The following is a 19,098-nucleotide window of genomic DNA, read 5'->3' on the forward strand; positions in this document are numbered from 1 at the left end:
ATGACGAAAAACACAGTACATATAGAAACAGAACGGTAACATCCGCATACAACTTATTGTACTCCGCCATTATTTGAATTTACTGGGGATTTTTATTCTTGTAATCGAGTCTCATTATAGATGTAAGATATCACAGCACGCGCGCTGTGTGTCCAGTGAACCGCTGTCAATCAAATCCTCTTTTTTTTCCCGATTTCTTTGAGCGATTTGAAAGGTTTCCGCCTGTCGTGTTTTCCGCGAGGACGTCTGTGGTGAGTCGGACCCGATCAAGATGTCAGTGGAGCAGGCGAGCGCGAGTGACACCGAGGACAAATCTCACCCTGATTAAAGGTTTTTGATGTACTTCGATAAGCATATGCGCCCCATGGGTATGAATCTGCACAGCTAGCTTTATGAATATGAATGAGACATCTCTTCTTTGGTTAAATGATCTGATTAATCGCGCACATTAAAGCAAGAATCTTCGATCTAAATGTTAAATGTCATGTGAAGTCACAACAACTCACCGGACAGCAGTGCTAAAGTCACAAATACATATGTTCTGGAAATTGGTAACGAATTCAAACATTTCTATTTTATTTTATTTATATATTTATTTGTTATTTTTCGGTATGCCTTCAAGATGTAATCATTGTGATCTTTTGATCGGTTTTACCTTTTACCATCTAATGTGTCGAGAGATATTTATCTCGAAAATTAATACTTTTCTGTTTACTTACCAGTCTGTACCGTACTGTTGTTGTTGTTCTTTTTTGGACCACGCTTTTTGATCTAGTTTATGTTGTGTAAGAAAACTATATAAAGTAAAAAAAAAAAAAAAAAAAGAAAGTTGTATAAATTTTTTTCTGAAATTGAAATTATAATTGTTAGTGTTGTTGTTGCTAATAACAGAAATATTCAAACTATTTGCGTTTTTACATTGCATTTATGAGGGAATTGTATTATCAGCATTTATTTCATAAATAAATTCTTAAAATGTTATATTCTTTATATTATGGCAAATTCTAACCTATAAATTCGAGGTAAAAAAAATCAGTGCCTTTTTTGCTCAAATGTTTAGTTAATTTTTTGATGTTACTAGTATGAAATACATTGACCACCCAATTTTTCAGATGTCTTGTTTTTTCCCCATTCATCTTCTCTCCAGGCTGATATTATATAAGTCCCGGGAGTGGGCCTCACCGCCGAACTCTTTTTTTATTTTAATTTTTTTTTTTTTTTTTTTTTCTCTCTGTCTTGCCAGGATCACTGTAGTGTAGTTCATCATTCAGCAATTCATTTTTGGTTTTAAAAGATGAATATTGAATCACAGAAGCACATACCATCGATTAATATCCTCAAACCTTTTTTATACAGTACATTATCAGTAAGAATTAGTGGTCCCTGCTGTGTTTGCACTCTCTGCCAACAAACCCAAAATGTTAGTAAATAATGCCTCAGAGTATTTCACTAAATATTGTACTGCAATTGTAGTACATAATTCCTTCTGTGTTTAATCCAGTGGTTTTTCACGTTTGTCAGTGATATATTATTGTCCAGACTGCTGTAGAAGCAGACAGTGTTGTCCTGTTATCGAGAGCATGTTCACACTTTGAATGTTTCTTTGAAATGTTCACCTCGGTGTGTAACTGTTTATTGTTCTTTATTCAGGGGGTGTTTTCCTCACTACTGTAGCCACAGCGGGTATGATCGCAGGGTTCGGATCCACCCTCGCCATGGCTAAGAAGAAGAGTCCTGACTGGTTTAATAAGGTATCAAGATTTCTCTGCAGTACAGTACTAAACATTTGGTTTGTGCATCAACTACACACTCGAAATCAGGTCTTCCTTTAGCTTTTCGACATTAAAAAAAGCGAAGAAATCGTAACAGAAATATATTTCTGTTGTAAAATAGTTTCTTTTATTATTATTATTTATTTTATTTTTTCCCAAGAATAACTTGATAGTGTTCCAAAAAAAGTGTAATGAAAAATGGGTAACCTTTACAATAAAGTTCCTTTAGTTAATGTAGTTAATGTATTAACTAACATGATGAAACAAGATTAGTTCATTATTACAGTATTTGTTAATGTTAGTTAATGAAATTCATTCATTCACAAATACAGTCATTCGTGTTAATTCACAGTGCTTTTACTAATGTAATCAAGCACTTTTTTTTTTTTTTTTTTTAATAATGCATTAGTAAATGCTGAAATTAACATTAACTAAGATTAATAAATGCTGTATTATTCATGCTTAGGTCACTTTAACTCCTCCTAAGTAGTTAAATAAAGAGAACCTTATAAAGTGTTACCAAAAAAAAATGTAATTTTTTTTAAATTAACAATAAAGAAAAAAATCCTATAATTATTAAGCATGTTATTATCAACAAAAAATATTAAACCTTAACAGTGTTCTAAAAAAGTGACCTTGTCACAGTTAAGTGGAGTAAAAAAAATCCTATCATTATTATTGGATTTTATTATATTATTTATTATATTATTATTATCAACTATAATCGACAGTTAAATATATCTCGACTGTGACTGTCACAATTAAGTAGAATAAAATGATTCTTATTATTAACAGTAATGGTCAACGCAACATTTCAGTTAAACATTTTAATTATTATTATTATTTTATTATCTGCAATAATAAGAATGCAAAGAAAACTGTGATCTAAGTTCAGAATGTGAGCAAAATATTAGATGTTTATCTTGTCTCAGTTCAAAATGCAATAGCAATATTTGTCAAAAAAATTAATTATAATAATAATATTTTATATATATATATATATATATATATATATATATATATATATATATATATATATATATATATATATATATTCTAAAAATAACAGTAGTATACAAAAAAGTTAATCAAAGTTGGTCCTAAGACAAGAACGTATTTTGGTTTTTAGGACAGCTTTGATGAAGGTTTTGATCCATTTTAAATGTTTGACTACTGTATATATATAATATATAGAGAGAAAATGTGGCATCATAGTGCTCCTCCTCTTACAGAAAATCTCACACTTTCTTCATTCTTGGAAGCTGTTTTCTGTTCTGGTATTGATCTAATCAGTAGAGCATGGTTGGCTCATGTCTGCTAACGTCACAGAATTAGACACCTAAATGCTGACATCGAACTTATTTTGAACATAAACTCAGAGATGAACAGTGGCCTCTTTTGTTCTGATATTTTTAGGCCACAGTAAACACGTGTCTTGCCAAAAATTGCTTTTTAAGTGGCTAAATCCAATATGAGGTCAGTGACGCGGCGGGTCATATGTCTTGCCCCGTTCCTTTTAATGACAAATCACTTGACTAGACCTTATGTCCTCTCAGGGCAGAATCACAGTATCAGTATAACACAGTATCAGCTTATCCCAGTGTTTGTGAAATGCACATGGAAATGAGACCTCAAAATGTGTGGCGTGTTATTAGACAGCAGATTTTGCCAGGCAAACAGAAAGCTCCCATAATCTTACACTGATGGAGGGACTATCATATATATATCATACATATATATCATACAAATGTACAAATTTAAGGGTGGGCAGAGTAGCATCATATCATTGGGGTGGCAGTTTTGCCTCGGGAAGTACTACTCTATTATTATTTTTTTTTTTTTTATTATTATTTTTTTTTTTCAGAAAATTTGTAAAAAAAAAAATAAAATAAAAAAAACACCATATATATAAATCAGTACAAAATGTATAAATAATTTATTTAAATGTTTATAATGGTTATAATGATGATATCATTATCTTTAGCTGTCAAGTTTGTATTATTACCGTTTTTAGAGCATGTTCCTCGATGGCTGCTACAGTGTAAGGCTCTAATAAACAGCAAATCTAATATGTAGAGCACTAAAAACACTAAATCACATTAAACCAGTTACTGTCATTAGCGGCATGGCTGCATCTGTTTTGAGACTTGCGTACACAAACTACTTAGTTGCTAAAGTCAACATGGAATCGAAACCAATGGACCCTCTTTATTTCCATAATAAACTATGTTTTGGATCTTATTTTGTGCAATTTATAAATACATTACGTTAATGGAAAAAAAAATTTTTTTTTTTTTCTTCTGAAACCTGGTGCTACTTTTAGTAGTTTGATTAGTTTGTAGTTTAGTAGTTTGATTAGTTTGTAGTTTAGTAGTTTGATTCTCTTTACATTTGTCAGTGTCTGGCATTTATAAGTAATACTGTTTATAAATGAATCCCAGAATTATGTTTGTTTTATACTTAAACTATATTTTTGATATCTGTTCTGAATACAGTTGCATTTTAATTATGGTTGTAGAGCTAATATACATTTATAGTGTTTATAATTTGGTAAAGTTTTGTTTACCTGTATTTTACATTATTTCTGAATAAAATAATTAAATACATACCTGTATATTATACTTGTACACCAATGCAACTGTATTTTAATTTTTTTTCTCTGAACAATAATTTTTTTTGGAGGAGGAATATTATGGTTGTAGTTGTTTGAGGCTTTTTACTCTTGAAATCTGAGAACAAATGGGGTTTTGTGAAATCAAAATTGACCCCATTTACTTTTAAATGCACATTTTAATGCTGCTTTGGTTGTGAAAATGTAATCAGTGTCTGTTACTGCAAAGAGAAAAAAAATGTTTTGTAATCTTTTTCCAAAACAAAGCAATGTGTTCTTCCTTTGAAATGACTTCCTGTTCGGATGTTGATATGAATCAATTAATTCTCAATTTCCATGATCTAATTAAAAGCCTGATAGATCAAATCAAGCTCCTTCCTTGTGTTTTCCCTGTTCACTCACTTGTAATGCATCAGACTACAGAAGTAAAATGGGTTCTGAACGGGTCTCACTCGACCAAAGTAGTATTTAGTAATACACATTTGTAGCTTATTTAAGTCTAAGCATACTGAACAGAATACTTTAGCACAATATCTGCAGTAAATGACCCTCTCTTTCTCTTGATGTGCTCAGGGTGTAATAGGAACCGCTGCGGTGCCAGAAAGCGGTGCGTCATTAGCGTTGCGGGCGTTGGGATGGGGTTCCCTTTACGCCTGGTGTGGAGTTGGTCTCCTGAGCTTCACCATTTGGAAGGCTCTAGGCGTCCCACAGCGTGCGTACCTGCTTAAAGTGATGCTTTTAAATGCCATGTGCCCACTTTCACCTACTTCTCACTATAATCTGCAACTACCTGTTTTGATATAAATCTTTTCTCTATTGCAGCTGAAGGAATTCGCCAGAAAATGCAGTCCATTTTCCACTCCGTGCCCAAAAATGAAGAGAATTCTGCTCCATTTGATTGGAATTTCCATCTTCAAGTCAAAATGAGAAACAATTACGGTCTATTATCAAGAATGCACCGCCTTAACTGACTGCCGGGAAAGATTGTTTATCAGATGGTCAGCCAGGTCAAGTGTGAGGCAACCAGTTGATTCAATCAGCCAATTTTCAATCCAGTAACAAGTTTGAGGTCACAGCACTGGAAAATGCCTCGATGAAGGCCTGGACAATTCAGTGTGGTTCTTTGTCTCAGTTTCTGGTGCCACACTGGATTTCTCACAGCCTGAGCCACAAGACTTTGACTCTGCTCTTGCAGTCACACGTGGTGGAAGTTTTATGTTTGTACATACTGTACTATCTTACTAGCTTTTTTTTGGTAACCATACTTTTGGCACATTTGTGTGGGCCTAGCAAATAATATTACTGCCCTTTGTCTGGTGGTGTTTATACATTAAATATCGAACTAAAGCAGCCACTGTGTCACAAAAGTGGCAGCATGTGATGACAAGGTCTAATAAAGCAGTCTTGTAATGCTCTGCGCAAGTTGTTTTAAAGCTGTCCCTGAAAAGCAGTTAACTTAAAAAAAAAAAAAAAAAAAGGACAAGAAGACGAAGACATGTGCCCTGCAGTGACTGAAGAAAAGCTACAGAATGACAGCCTTGCCTCAGTGTGCGTCATTGTGAGTGTTTTCTGTGCATTTAGAGTCATGTACAGTAATCTGATTAAACTGTGGATGTGACAGAAGCAGCACAGAGCACTGGGTAGACAGGAAAAAACATACCCATCAACCTTAACTGCCAGGAAACTCAGTTTTTTGCTTTGTAAATATTACAATATTGAGGATATACATGGTTAGGTAATTTTTTCGGGGCACTCTGACATGAAAAAAATAACACAACACTGAAAAACAACGTTCACAGCAATGTTCCCCTCTAAGCTGCGCGCGCGCGCGCGCGCCGCGCACTTCTACCACCGCTGCCGCGCAGAAGAAATAATGTGCCGCGCACACGAATTGCAATGCTCGGGTAAACCGCTATATAGTTGATATCACGATAGAGTTAGGACCGGTGAATGCGGTTTACAGTTTCATAGAAAGGGAATGAGTGCGCCAAATGAGTCGCTGTTGAAACCGAATACTTCAATGGTTGCGTAGCCTACGAAATAGCTCAACTCGAGAGCCGACGCAAACGCAATGACATGTGAAATAAAACGTCATCATGTATTAAAGAGAGTGCTGGAAACAGCGGATGATGGGCACAGAACGGTAACAAAACTCAGAGACATTTACAGTCACACAGGTGTAGTGTGCAAACTTTACATCATAGGGATGTTTAGATAGCTATAGAAGAACTGACGTTCATGTTTTTTTTTTTTTATATTTAACTTACAGATCTCCGTTTAAATGCTTCAGTTTCTATTCTAATTCTATCACTTTAAATGCTTCAGTTTGTTTTGTTAGTATATTATGTTAGGCCTATATTATTAACCTAATAAATAATTGACCTTGTTTTTTAATGGAGTCTCTGCTCATCAAGGATGTATTTATTTTATCGAAAATACAGAAAAAAAAAAAAAAAAACAGTAATATTGTGAAACATTATTGCAATTTCTAATATTGCTTTCCTCTTTTAATATACTTTAAAATATAATTTATTCCCGTGGAGCAAAGCTGAATTTTCAGCATCATTACTCCAGCCTTCAGTGTCATATTATATCCTTCAGAAATCATTCTAATATGCTGATTTATTATCAGTGATGAATCTGTTGTGCTGCTTAATATTTTTACTTTTTTTTTTTTTTTTTTTTTTTTTGGAACGTTTTACTTTTTTCTTTGATTCTTAGATTAATAAAAAAAAGTTAAAAAGAACAGCATTTATTCAAAATAGAAATCTTTTCTAAAAATGTCTTTATTATCACTTTTTATCCATTTAACACATTCTTGCTGAATAAAAGTATTAATTTCTTTAAAAAAAGAAAAAAAAAATACTGACCACAAACATTTTAGTAGTGTATATTGTACACACAAATTTCTATTTTGAATAAACACTGTCCTTTTTAACTTTTTATTTATCAAGAATCCCGAAAAAATATCACAAGTCCCAAAAAAATATTATGCAGCACAACTGTTCCAACATTGATTATAAATCAGCATATTAGAATGATTTGTAAAGGATCATGTGACACCGAAGACTGGAGAAATGATGCTGAAAATTGCTCTGCTTCATAGGAATAAATTATATTTTAAAGTATATTAAAATAGAAACTTATATTTTAAATTGCAATAATACTTCACAATATTATTTTTTGAAATAATATTCAATATTTTTATCAAATAGATACAGCCTTGATAAGAAACTTATTTAATAAACATTATTGATCCCAAACTTTTGAATGGCAGTGTATTATACTGTGTATATATATATATATATAATATATATATATATATATATATATATATATAATATATAATATATATATATATAAGTTTTTTCTCAGGTAATCTAAAATGTACATCATTTAGTCATGGGTCAAATTAAATACAATAGCACAAAGTTAAAAGTTACACACTTTTTTTTGTGCATGCTGTACATGTCTGGTATAAAGAATGTTTTTTTGCACAGGTGGCCGAAATGTCCCGCCCAATAGAGAAAAGTTTTTGCTCAGCAAGAAAAAAAATTAGAGGGAACATTGGTTCACAGTGCTCGACCAAATTTCATGTACATTTACTTTTAACATGTTGAACATGTATAAAGACTTTATACTGAATAAACAATGGTCATCAAATCATATGGAGCAAAAAGAGCTTACATAAAGAGTTGTACATATTTTTTTTTGTTAAAATCGTTAAGTCATTTTGGGGTAACTTTCACATTGAATTACATTTATTCCATCAGACGTCTTTAAGTTAGCCTGTAATTTCCAAAATCTAAGGCCATTAGAGGGAGCCACTGCTATCTCTGTCACACAGAACTCCATTATAGGAAGGTCTTTGGGGGGCATTCACACAGGACAAATTGCATTGCATTAAAAACAGCGGGATGCAACGGAAAAGGTGCGTTTATGCGTTCCTGTATACAGTTGCTAATATACATGCTCGATCCACTGGAGATGCTTTTTTAGCACCCAAATTCATCTGAATGGACCACTGTTGTAAAACCGACATTTTTATATATATTTTTTTTTTTTTTGCTGTGCAGCGTTTCAAAATATGCATTTCAACTTCAACAGCATCTTGAAAGACAGCAGAAACTGCAAGGTGCATCACAACCACCAAATTTGTCTGTTGGGCATGTGCACATGTGACCAACAATTAAATAATATAGCGCAGATCAAATGCAAGAACCCATCCTGTGTGAACGGCCCCTTACATGTTTCAAGACTCTCCTCACCTGAAAACAATGACTTAATATTTATTTGCAAAATGTCAATAGCATGTAGCATAAACTACTCACTTTGTATAATACCACATCTCTTGGAGAAAAAAAAAAGGGGGCCCATTTAATGTACAGTTCCTATATACAAATCGACCCGTGGATATAGAATAGAGAAGAGGGGTAACCGAAGCACTTTGAGTTCGCCGTCAGAGAGAGGACCCTCTGTGGCTGCACTAATATGGAAGCAAGTCAGTTTAGAACCAACACTCGCTTGACCCTCAGATACTGGTGTGGTGAAACAGTGCAATACTGGTGTTCAGATCAGAACATTGCCTGTGGTCATTCACATTTCATCATCTCCCCTCTGAGCCAGCTAAATCTATTGCACAATGCTTTTTTTCAGAGCTGTATACATGTATGTCTTAAAATCATTTTTTTTTTTAAGTTTTTTGTTCTTTTAATCGCAACACATTGCAAGAGAAATTCTATCTACAACATGTCTCACAATTTAAATAAATCTGCATTCCCCAAATAAACAAAGTCCCACAAGAAAACAAACGCATCAAAACAATTAAGAACATTCTGAGAGCAAAATACTCTAAAAACTAACGGTATCAGATGCCAACTTTGGTTAAAACAAATGAAAGAAGATACACATGAAACAAATAAAAAAAGAATAGAAAACAAAAACAAAAGACCAAGTATTAATATCTGTATTAAAATCATTTAAAAATCCAAAATGAAATCTGGGAAATGGGCAGAGGAGCTATATATATTCTCTATATATTCATTTGTATGTAAAAACGATTTTTGTTTGTTCTGTTCCTTAAATAAAAATATAACACCGACAGTTCTGTGTGATCTCTGTGGCTCAGCTCTGCCATACGTTCCCATGATGGCACTCTAGGCTCCCGCTCCTTTGTGCCTGTCACGAGCGACCGAGCTTAAACAGTACCTCACACAGGATGGCTGCCACACCAGAGTTCAGCACGGAGGACAGCGAGATATCAAGAAGCCTGCTCTCGTAGAGCACAAACTCAGGCCTGTTCTCCTCCACTTGGGCCATGGCCAGCAGGGCTTTGGCGGCTCGGCACATCATGTTGATGCTGGGCGGCTCGGGTTGGGTGGGGTGTGCCATGTGCAAGAGACTGTGAGGGCTCTGCTGATACTGTGCCATGGCAACACTGTCCTCTAGGAAATTTATCAAGGCTCCCACACTGCCCTTGGGCAACGGATCGGGCAGCTGTTGGGTCACCCTGTGCAAGATTGGAGAGAATGGCTACTGCCATCTCGCGGCACACCTGACTCTTTCGTTCACCAACATGGCGCACTAATGTGGCAAAGAGGCGCTCCTGTCGGCTAAAAGGAGGCGTGGCCAGTAGAAGGTCAACATTAGAGTCTTGAATGCTCAGTTTGCACAGACACTCCAGCACCAGCCTCTGTGGTGTGAGCGAGGAGAAGCCATTTGCCGTGCAAAAGGGGTCCTGGGCCTCTGCTGAAGGGCACACCATCCAGTGGAGAAGCCCGTCCAGAATTGGAAGGCAGATACTTTCTGGATAGATAGACAGGTCTAGCTGTCCTGAAATGTTGGCAAGGGTGACCAAGGTGTTCTCACGCAAGGCACCAAGGCAGTCCCACCACCATTCGTCCTTGCTGCAAGCCAGTCCTCGCTCTTCCTCTCGCTGGTAGGTAGGGGGCATCCTTTTTCTTTTAGGGTGCTCATGGTGCAGAAGCACAAGTTTTCCAAGAATGAGCACTAAACCTGGGTGCCGAGCCAATTCGCTGTCATTGCCCGGGACAAAGGAGAGTCCACGAATGATATTGGACACACACATGCAGCGCTTGGCCAACTCATCCTGCCAGCCCTCGGCGATCGAAAGAGGTGCTTCATCCCAGCATCGGGGCTCATCTTCCAGCAAAGTAATGGTGCTCTGTTTCTCTCTGTTGCGGAAGGTGAATGTCTGAGGTTTCACCCTCTGATAGGGACCCTGGACGAGAACTTAGCATGTCATCCACAGTGGCTGTCAAGTTTTCCTCTGAGGGCCCTGGAAGTTCTCTTTTCAGTTCCTTTTCCTCCCCGTGCTCTTCTTCAACTGTTTCTTTACTAAGAGCCTGTACACCTTCCTGATTCTCTGAAGGCTTCTGTTCTTCTTCCCTACGTCTCTCGAGATGGGTCTGGATGTGGGCAGTAGAGTCCCCTCCACCTGCTTTCCAATGCAGGAGCCCACTGGTGAACTCCCCAGCCAGGCCTAGCAGTTCTGATCGATCCTCCACACAATCAGCCACAGCCTCTCTCTCCTCAACTTTCACTGAGAGTTTGTCATACTTACTGGCTTGCTTGGGTCTAGGCTCCACTGGAGGACATGGTTCTTTACCAGTGTTCTTTTCGTCGGCCTTACCTTCTGCAGAGTCTTCCCTTTTCTCCATATTAAGTTCTGCTGCTGAGCTGCTTGGCTGAGGTTTCTCAGGCTCCACATCTAATCTCTCCACCTGATCTTTATTGGATTGGCTTTTAAGGTCTTGATTGGAAGGTTGCTCTTTTTCTGTGGGTTCCGAACATGGACCAAGAAGAGTTTTCTGACCCACTGTTCCGATTTCATATTCCTCAAGGATCCCGAAGATCTCTATTAAGCACCTTCTGAAATATTCAACAACGAGCTCCAAGAAACCGGGCAACTAGACAAGAAAAAGACACAAAACCCGATACATTCATTATCAAAGTATATACACCAATAATTTATCAGAAACTGCTATTAAAATATGACCACAAAATTTCAAAAGCATGTAAGACTTTGCCATCATTTCCTGCCCTCTGAACCCAAGCCTTACAACCCATTTGTGCCTGGTACACATTTACCTGAGATAGGCCAAAGGAAGAAACTGTGTTGTCATCATATAGCAAGATGTTTATTGTGTCCAGGGCCCATGTGCTCTCAGCAAGCAAACCAGACTTCAGGGACATCATTACAACGCCATGCCTCTGGTGTGCCTTAAGATACATGAGCACAGTTAGAACCTTGTCATAACCATACCATTTAGAAGTTGTTTATTACCGGAAGATAACTTTTTACCCGATTTCTTTGGATGTTAACCTTCGGTGGGGTTTAAGCTGAGGCTGCGTTCCCTCCACGGAGTCTAATGGGTAAGTGACCTCCCGATGGATTGCTGGGAAGCCTTGCCCAGGAAGACCACCACTTTGAGAGCTTGGGCCACCTGGTTTTGCATCTGCTTCATAGAGGCCATCATATGAGCCTTATTGGGTGACATAGAGCCACCCACAGACCGAGGGAATGGTGCGGGGCTTGGGACTCGAGAGATATGGTTTGGCATTGCTGGAGGAGACTGGTAGGAAGAAGGTGGTTGCCGGCTTGCCATGGGGGGCATGGAGCTAGCGGAGGACGAGATGGGTGGGTAGGGGGATTGACGCTGACCAGGCCACTGACTGTCCTGACTGGCCCTGACTTCTGGATCATCTCCACGGCTCATGGAGGGGTAGGGGGCCCCATGACCCTGCCGGCCAGGGTAAGGGTAACTCATGTCATGCCTGGTGTGCCACATGTTCCCCTGAGGACCACCGCTGGAATTGGAGGATGGGGGTGGTCCACCACTCATCATGCTGTGCTGAGGAGGTCCCTGCCCACCTGGCTGCATGCGATCGCGTCCATATTGATAGGGGAATGGGCCTTGCATGGGCCTACGCTCTGGGTAACCATATTGGCTATACATGTCAGGCTGCTGGCCACCGTACTGCATACCATAGGCTTCACTCTCATGGCGCTTAGCAGGAGGGCCATACATCCCTTCCCCAGGCCGCTTATAACCCTGCAAAAGTAAATAAAGTTAAAATAGTGCAGTAATCACAAATATTTACCACAATGAAATAGAATGTCATCACAAACACAAAGAGGGATGAAATTTGATCACATTTGATGTCTGACCTGCTGTTGGGCATACATCCCATGTGCACCATATGGCATACTGTGAGGGTACTGCTGCCCATAGCCGTCATGTCCTGTCTACAGTAAAACAGAAAATACTACTATACTATAGCTCTACACACCAAATACATTCTCATACACTAGACAACAGCAGTCATTTCTTACCTCTGATGAGAGGCGTATCTACTGCCTGAGAACATGCTGGGATCACTGTTGGAAAGCACCATGTTGTTCTGATTTCCAGAGGGGCCAATTCCCCCCTCTGGACCCATGACATGCTCTGGCCTGTGAACATAAACATTAAATAGTGGTTTGACATGCCGATTTCATTTCTGTACTGCTTTTATCCAGGTAATAAACGGACTTTAAGATGTTCTGACTTACCTCCTCTCAAAACCAGTGTTATAGGAGTACTGGGGTCGTGGGCCCATACCCATGCCTGAGGGCGGTCCACGTGGATACATCTCCTGCATGCCGCTGCCTGGCATCTGCCCTGGCATAAAGGGCTCAGAGCCACCTGAAAACAAATTAACAGTTTAAACTGCAAGAAAAATACATAAAAAATGTGGAAAACTAAAAACAACATATTTCCAATGTCTGAATATTCTTTGAAACAGAACATTCAATGAGATAAAAATGTAGGACAAAAGTTTTATCCACTGGGTATTTTGTAGATTGTGAAAAGAGGTTGTTCCATAACAGAATGGAGCTAGACCTTTATCCCAGTTTGTAGATGTGTTAATATTGTTATAAAAAAAAACTTTTTTGTAAACTGAAATAAAAATGATTTCTAACACAAATGGAAAAATGAAGCTAAACTACTATTTTCATGGCTTCATTACAAATAGTAAAAGAAAAAGGGCTGGAGGCATGAAATTAATTCACTAATACATAAAATGTATCAGTATTTTATAGTAGTACAGATTAAAAAGTAAAGACTAGGCCAATTTTAATTTCATGCTGGCTTTAACCTGCAGACACTAGATGGCAGCAGTGTCCAATAAAATAATGAATATGCGGCTCTTAAAAAAGGAAGACACATGGAGGCAGCAGTGAGCAGACGGATGAAATGTGAAACCAGCCCCATAAGTGGTAATTGTAATAGCAACGCACCTTTCCTAGCAGCTCCATAGGGATCCTTACTGTTGTCAAACTGCATTCTAGAGCTGGCATCTCCACTGGCTCCTCCATGCATGGGGCCTCGCTTTTGAAAGGCTGGGTCACTGCTTTCAGAGAACGGATCTTGCACACTAACACCACTGTTTCTAAAGATGTGGTATAAAACAAGGACAACAAATCAATACAAAGACACATATACATGAATAATAGACATTAAAACATAATGCAACAATTCAGCCCACCTGCCACTTGGCTGAGGGGTCACTTGTCCGTGGGGTGTGGTAGCTGGTGTTGGTGGCTTTAGGTCTCCTGGCATCTCTGTCATAGTGCTGCTGCCTGTAGATTGAGGAGTCTGTGGCCCTTGAAGAGAGCCTGAGTTTGCTGTTGGACAGAGCAGAAACAAAGTACATTAAATAAAGGAATTATTAAATGCATAAAAATGCGAGTGAAAAGTAAGGCTTGGAAAAAAATATATAGCATTTCGATGCTTTGTTAAATTTGCAATGCAATACATTTTTTACATTTTTTTATTAATTTTTTTTATTGAATAATAAATTGAGATGCACTGAAAATATTTTTTAACTGCTTTGCAATTCCTGAATCAAAATCTAAAAGCCTCATTAAAACATATAAAACAGCTTGTGTAATATTTTAAAATACCCCCCTTTTTTTAAATAATATTCTGATTCTGCTTAAATGGTATTTTAAAAATTTACAAGCAGATGACAATGTCCTAATCACTTCTTCCAAGCTCAAGGGAAAGAAACCAAAATCATACAATCCCCAGACTGCGTTTCCATAATCCAATAACAAGTTATTAATTTCCCATAGAAATGCAATGGCCTAAAAGGACACCATCCTAATAACGTCAGAAATTTCTACGGCTCAATTGATGCAAAGTAATAAAAACCAATTAGCATTTTCCACCACAGCTCAGAGCAGTAAAAGGTACTTCAAAAGATTTCAGCGCGGGGGGGGAACAAAAAGAATCAGGGCAGAATTAAAGAACGAGGGAATGAAAGAGTGTCTGCTTTACATGTCCTTGATCTGCTTCCAGCCACGAAATCGTCTTTCAGCACTGAAAGTAAACAATACACGGTGCTGTGCTGTAACACTTCCAGTCTGTGTGACCGACAATGACCTTATGCATATTTTGAGAGTCGGAGAGGGCGGTAAAAAGAGAGAGAGAGAGAAGGGGGGAAAAAAGTGCTGGCTCACTGGTCTGCACTGAGCGAGGGGTCAGGCTGAGGTCACTTTTGTTTTTATCCCACACTCCTCCCCCATTAATCTTCTCGGAGGGAATTCCTCCCCTGCTGTTTGACAGCTCTCTCTCCCTTTTCCCGTGACATCATCAGTCATTAGCCTTAGGAAGAGGGGGGACGGGAATCCTTAAGCCAGCAACCTGACAACTCTCTTTCTCACCCCTTCCCTCGTCCGTCTCAGTTTGACTCGATCGACTCAATCAGATATTTATAGCTTCTAAGGCAGGCAGACCAGAGCCACATAGAAATCGAAGAATTGCATGAAAACAATTATACTCCAGAACATCACTATATAATTTCATGAGAATAAAAAACAGAATTCCGAAAGAATTTTAAAAAATTTCTGGCCATGCGAATTTTGCCACCTTGCTGCTAGGGTGGTTGCTTATAATAAGCTTGCATGATTATTACAAGATTATTATCATGATTATTACCTAAATGATAATTTTAGCTCTGAAAATTACCAAGAAACAGAAATGTCCATGACTTTGGAATTATTAGCCTAACTTTCAAGGCATTGAAATGTCAAATTTCCTGATATGTTCACATTTTCAATGACTGGGGAACTTCTGTTCTCTAGGAAACAGCTCAAGTCTATGGGATTGTTTTTCCTTGTTTCGTTCTCCGTAACAGTAAGAATCGAACAATTATCCTCAATAACCATGCAATCTGATGTATTACGTTAAAAAGGAGTGTCAAAGTTCAATAATAAAGCTTAAATAAAGTTGATTTCAAGAAAAACTTCATTATAAAACACATAGTTCTGGTCCTTGATTATGATCCATTTGTGAAAGCCTTTGTGAAATACTCCATAAACACACCTGCGACCTAATTCCATGTTATTCATTAATATATTTTTTGTGCTGTGTGTTTATTTTATGAAACTCTGCCAGATATAAAGATTTTTCTTAAAGCAATTAACCTGCTAAACCTGTGCTTTTACAGTGATTTTGGAGCAACTTAGGGGCTTTTAGCTCTGCTCAGTGTCTAGCCTAAAAACACCCATTAGCTCCTTTAAAATCACTCTAAACCATGAATTCTTGGGCTTTATTAGCCCATGAAGCCTAGTTAACAGTGATTTAATGGATATACGCCTTCTTTCCAAAGTCTAAAGGCCCGTTCACACCAAGAACGATAACTATGTTAGCATCCAACACCAGCTAACATACATATGATCATACTACATACAACATGCACGCTCGTCTGCCGCTTTAAATTCTCGAGCTTGTTATAGCAGGATTGATTCTGATTGGGTGTCGATGTTTTTATCGTTCATCAGCCAGAAAAAATCATTCTGAAAGTGATTCCATTATGATATTGTTTCTCTGTGCGTTTATCGTTATAGCTGTGGTGTGGACTCTTTTCTTTAATATTGAGAACGATTTTTAGAACTATATCTTTGTTGTTCTCTTTATTGTTACCGTCCTTGTTGTGAACAGGCCTTAACAGTTGTTTCGCTCCATAGCAATACTGTAAAGTTCTTCACCAGGTGAGGGCGGCTGGATCTTGGCCTGCTGCGGCTGCTTCTTGCTCTCTGCCACAGTGAACACATCAGGTGGGGGTTCCTCTCCGCGCTCCACCTTGCACTCATAGGCGAACAGGTATTGGATGTACTGCTTCTTGAGGGAACTGGCAGAGCTGCTGGATGTCCCCACATTCAGGTGGGTGGACAGCTCTCTCCATTTCTTGTTCTTATTTACCTGTTCCAGGAGAGATTTTCAATCAAAACCATTCAAGATGCAATCAACTCATAAGCAGTTCTGCCATCTAACCCTGTGAGTGATTCATGTGCCACCAGCAGTTTGACTTAACTAGGTGCTATTTGCATCTTAAAATAAATTCATTGTAATTGTTTTTTTTGCTTAAACATAGCTCTTTCCTTTGTAAATGTGGCCCATTATAGAATGCGGAGGATTCACGAACATCATCAATGTTAGCCAGACATAATTACCATTGTGCTATTACCGCCCACACAATGCTGGTGGTAAACAAAAGGGTGCTAAAACAATGCAGAGAGCACGTGCAAAAAAAAAATAACACCATCCGCAGGTGCAATGCATTCTCTGTGATGTCTGTGATTGATGGTTGAAGCAGATATAATGACGCATATGAGAGGTTTCACCATTCTTTAACATGCATTTCAAAGTTCTGTTCCTTTAAAACCCCAGCATGATCACTCAGTAGTACTCTCACAAAACCCAAAAGAGCTTTCCGGAATTCACTCACCATAGCCAAGCCTCCGATTTCTCTAACACAGAGGTAGAGGCGGCACAGGTCCAGTGGCTTCTTCCCCACTGAAGGCAGGTTTAGGACCGGTGTGCCCCTCTCCTCCATGAAGGCGATGTAGCGATCCACCCATGCTCTCCTCTCCGGCTCACAGCCCAAGTCATACAGCCGTGTTATCTTCTCGTTTGTCATGTTCCCCGAGCTGTGCTTCTAGAGTGGATGGGTACAGAAGAGAGTAATCACCACCGACACACCCCGCACGCATACAATGAGCCCATCATTCTTTGTCCTAAGAGTGTTGTGTTATCCACATTACTCAACATGTCCCATTCTGACACCTTCCTAGCAAGCAAAGTTACACTGCAGATTGCACTGAAACTGATACACTTTTTTAATCAGGCATGAGTATTGATGTTTGTTGAACACTGCATGTATGATGTATGCTATCGGTCGATGGTATCATGTCTATGACTGCTAGTAAACAAGCAGATGATTGCATTGATTTAGGGTGAGAAAGTGCTGATGGATACTCTGAAAGCACAACTTCTCTTTGCGACAGCTTGAAGTGTAGCTAACTTCTTTTTTATTTGTATTATTATTTTTTAACTAAAAGTACTAGCTGCACTGTCGTTGAAATTCTTACTATGAGCAGTTTTAAAATAGCTTCCCCGGCACTGGATATTGCTGAAAAGAAACTGGGGAGAGGAGAACAAATCTTCTGGTAGCCACTTCTCATTCATCATATCTGAGGTCAAAACAGCTCACACCATCAAACCACAGAAGAAGAAAAAAAAGCAGGAATATAAAGAGAAGATGGCATGAGGCACTTACAGGGCTGCTGGGGTTTTTTGGCCAGGCAGGGCTGCTAATGCTATCACTGTCGTCCCCCTGATAAGAGGACAGACTAGCTGGGCTGGGGGACAGAGGGGACGGGGTGGGAGGCTGGGACACACACTGAGAGCCGTAGTTGGTCCTGTGATGGAGAAAGCATAGGGAAACCCACACACACAATTAACGGAGGGACAGATTTCAGATCACTTTTACTCCTTGTCATCCGAAACGATGCGTAAAACTCTTGCAGAACCAAGCTCATGTTTTTTACTAAAAGCACTTTCATTCAGCTTTATGCCATCACAAGCTGCCTTTGATGTAATGACCGGTTGTTATATAAAAAAATGAATACAAATTCATAACAGGAAATTTACCAACAGCATGATTGCTTTAATACAACAGCTCAAATAAATAACACTGAGTAAAGCATACATTTTCACAATATTGTCTATTTTGCTGTTGCATCTCCAAACAAGTAATGTAATAATTCACACTCTTTTTTGCAATTATCAGTAGAGCTCAGCTGTTCTGAAAAACTGCACTTTGAAGATTTTTTTACTCCAGCTTCTGGGTCAGTACTAACAGGTTTAGGAGGCCAGTACAGAGCCAGTTTTTCCCAGCCCAGAAACACTTTTTTTTTTTTTTTTTTTTTTTTCTCAGTGGATAGTAGAAATGTGCGTCAGCACGAGTGCTGGCACCCTGTCACTGAAAAAGAATAGCTTGATCCCAATAGGCTGAAAAACATTCTTCTGCAATTCACTGTCCTAAAAACCTCCTATGCGAGTCTACTGTTTTTAGCACTGAGAAAGTTTGGTGAAAGACTGGCAAACTTCATGTATAACACTTCAAATCTTTTTCTGTCACATTCTTTCTGTGCTCTGGCTCTTGCTGATGGTGGCACCATTCTGAGTTGTACTAAAGAAAGCTCAATTCTTGCCTTTCTAGTAGCTCTGTGTTATATGTCAGGACTTGTTATACTTGTTACAGGAGAGCACACACACACACACACACACACACACACACACACACACAAAGAAATTCAGAAGAAATTGGAAAAATATTAAGCTTGCTTGACAGGATGTAAAG

General features: G+C 38.4%; 2 protein-coding genes across 3 annotated transcripts in view; one reads left to right on the forward strand and one right to left on the reverse strand.

Annotated features, from left to right (window-relative positions):
* Positions 1-241: 241 nt before the first annotated feature.
* On the forward strand, positions 242-5,581 carry LOC122134524 (transmembrane protein 242-like). Of its 2 annotated transcripts, XM_042777415.1 has the most exons (4): positions 262-318; positions 1,640-1,751; positions 4,957-5,095; positions 5,206-5,581. In XM_042777415.1, exons 1-4 carry the CDS (start codon positions 272-274, stop codon positions 5,352-5,354), a joined length of 447 nt encoding a protein of 148 aa, XP_042633349.1. In that variant the 5' UTR covers positions 262-271; the 3' UTR covers positions 5,355-5,581. The 2 variants fall into 2 exon arrangements, 1 of the variants encoding a protein (XP_042633349.1); XR_006162717.1 differs by lacking the exon at positions 5,206-5,581 and having other exon boundaries at positions 242-330; positions 1,651-1,751; positions 4,957-5,019.
* A 2,388-nt stretch (positions 5,582-7,969) lies between these two features.
* Positions 7,970-19,098, reverse strand: part of LOC109112681 (AT-rich interactive domain-containing protein 1B-like) — an 84,457-nt gene continuing 73,328 nt past the window's right edge. Inside the window, 14 exon segments of the mRNA XM_042777416.1 lie at positions 7,970-9,862; positions 9,864-10,600; positions 10,602-11,312; positions 11,494-11,616; positions 11,701-11,858; positions 11,861-12,458; positions 12,575-12,652; positions 12,724-12,859; positions 12,959-13,091; positions 13,688-13,839; positions 13,936-14,074; positions 16,442-16,655; positions 17,182-17,391; positions 18,013-18,151. Coding sequence (XP_042633350.1) covers positions 9,565-9,862; positions 9,864-10,600; positions 10,602-11,312; positions 11,494-11,616; positions 11,701-11,858; positions 11,861-12,458; positions 12,575-12,652; positions 12,724-12,859; positions 12,959-13,091; positions 13,688-13,839; positions 13,936-14,074; positions 16,442-16,655; positions 17,182-17,391; positions 18,013-18,151 — 3,826 coding nt within the window. The 3' untranslated portion in view covers positions 7,970-9,564.

The sequence above is a fragment of the Cyprinus carpio genome, chromosome A20 (genome assembly GCF_018340385.1).
Source record: "Cyprinus carpio isolate SPL01 chromosome A20, ASM1834038v1, whole genome shotgun sequence".
NCBI classification, from domain to species: domain Eukaryota; kingdom Metazoa; phylum Chordata; class Actinopteri; order Cypriniformes; family Cyprinidae; genus Cyprinus; species Cyprinus carpio.

Coding starts and splice junctions, on each gene's coding strand:
- LOC122134524 (XM_042777415.1), top strand. CDS start 272: ATGTCAGTGGAGCAGGCGAGCGCGAGTGACACCGAGGACAAATCTCA. Junction 319..1,639: donor GACACCGAGGACAAATCTCA/CCCTGATTAAAG, acceptor ACTGTTTATTGT/TCTTTATTCAGGGGGTGTTT. Junction 5,096..5,205: donor GGCTCTAGGCGTCCCACAGC/GTGCGTACCTGC, acceptor TCTCTATTGCAG/CTGAAGGAATTCGCCAGAAA.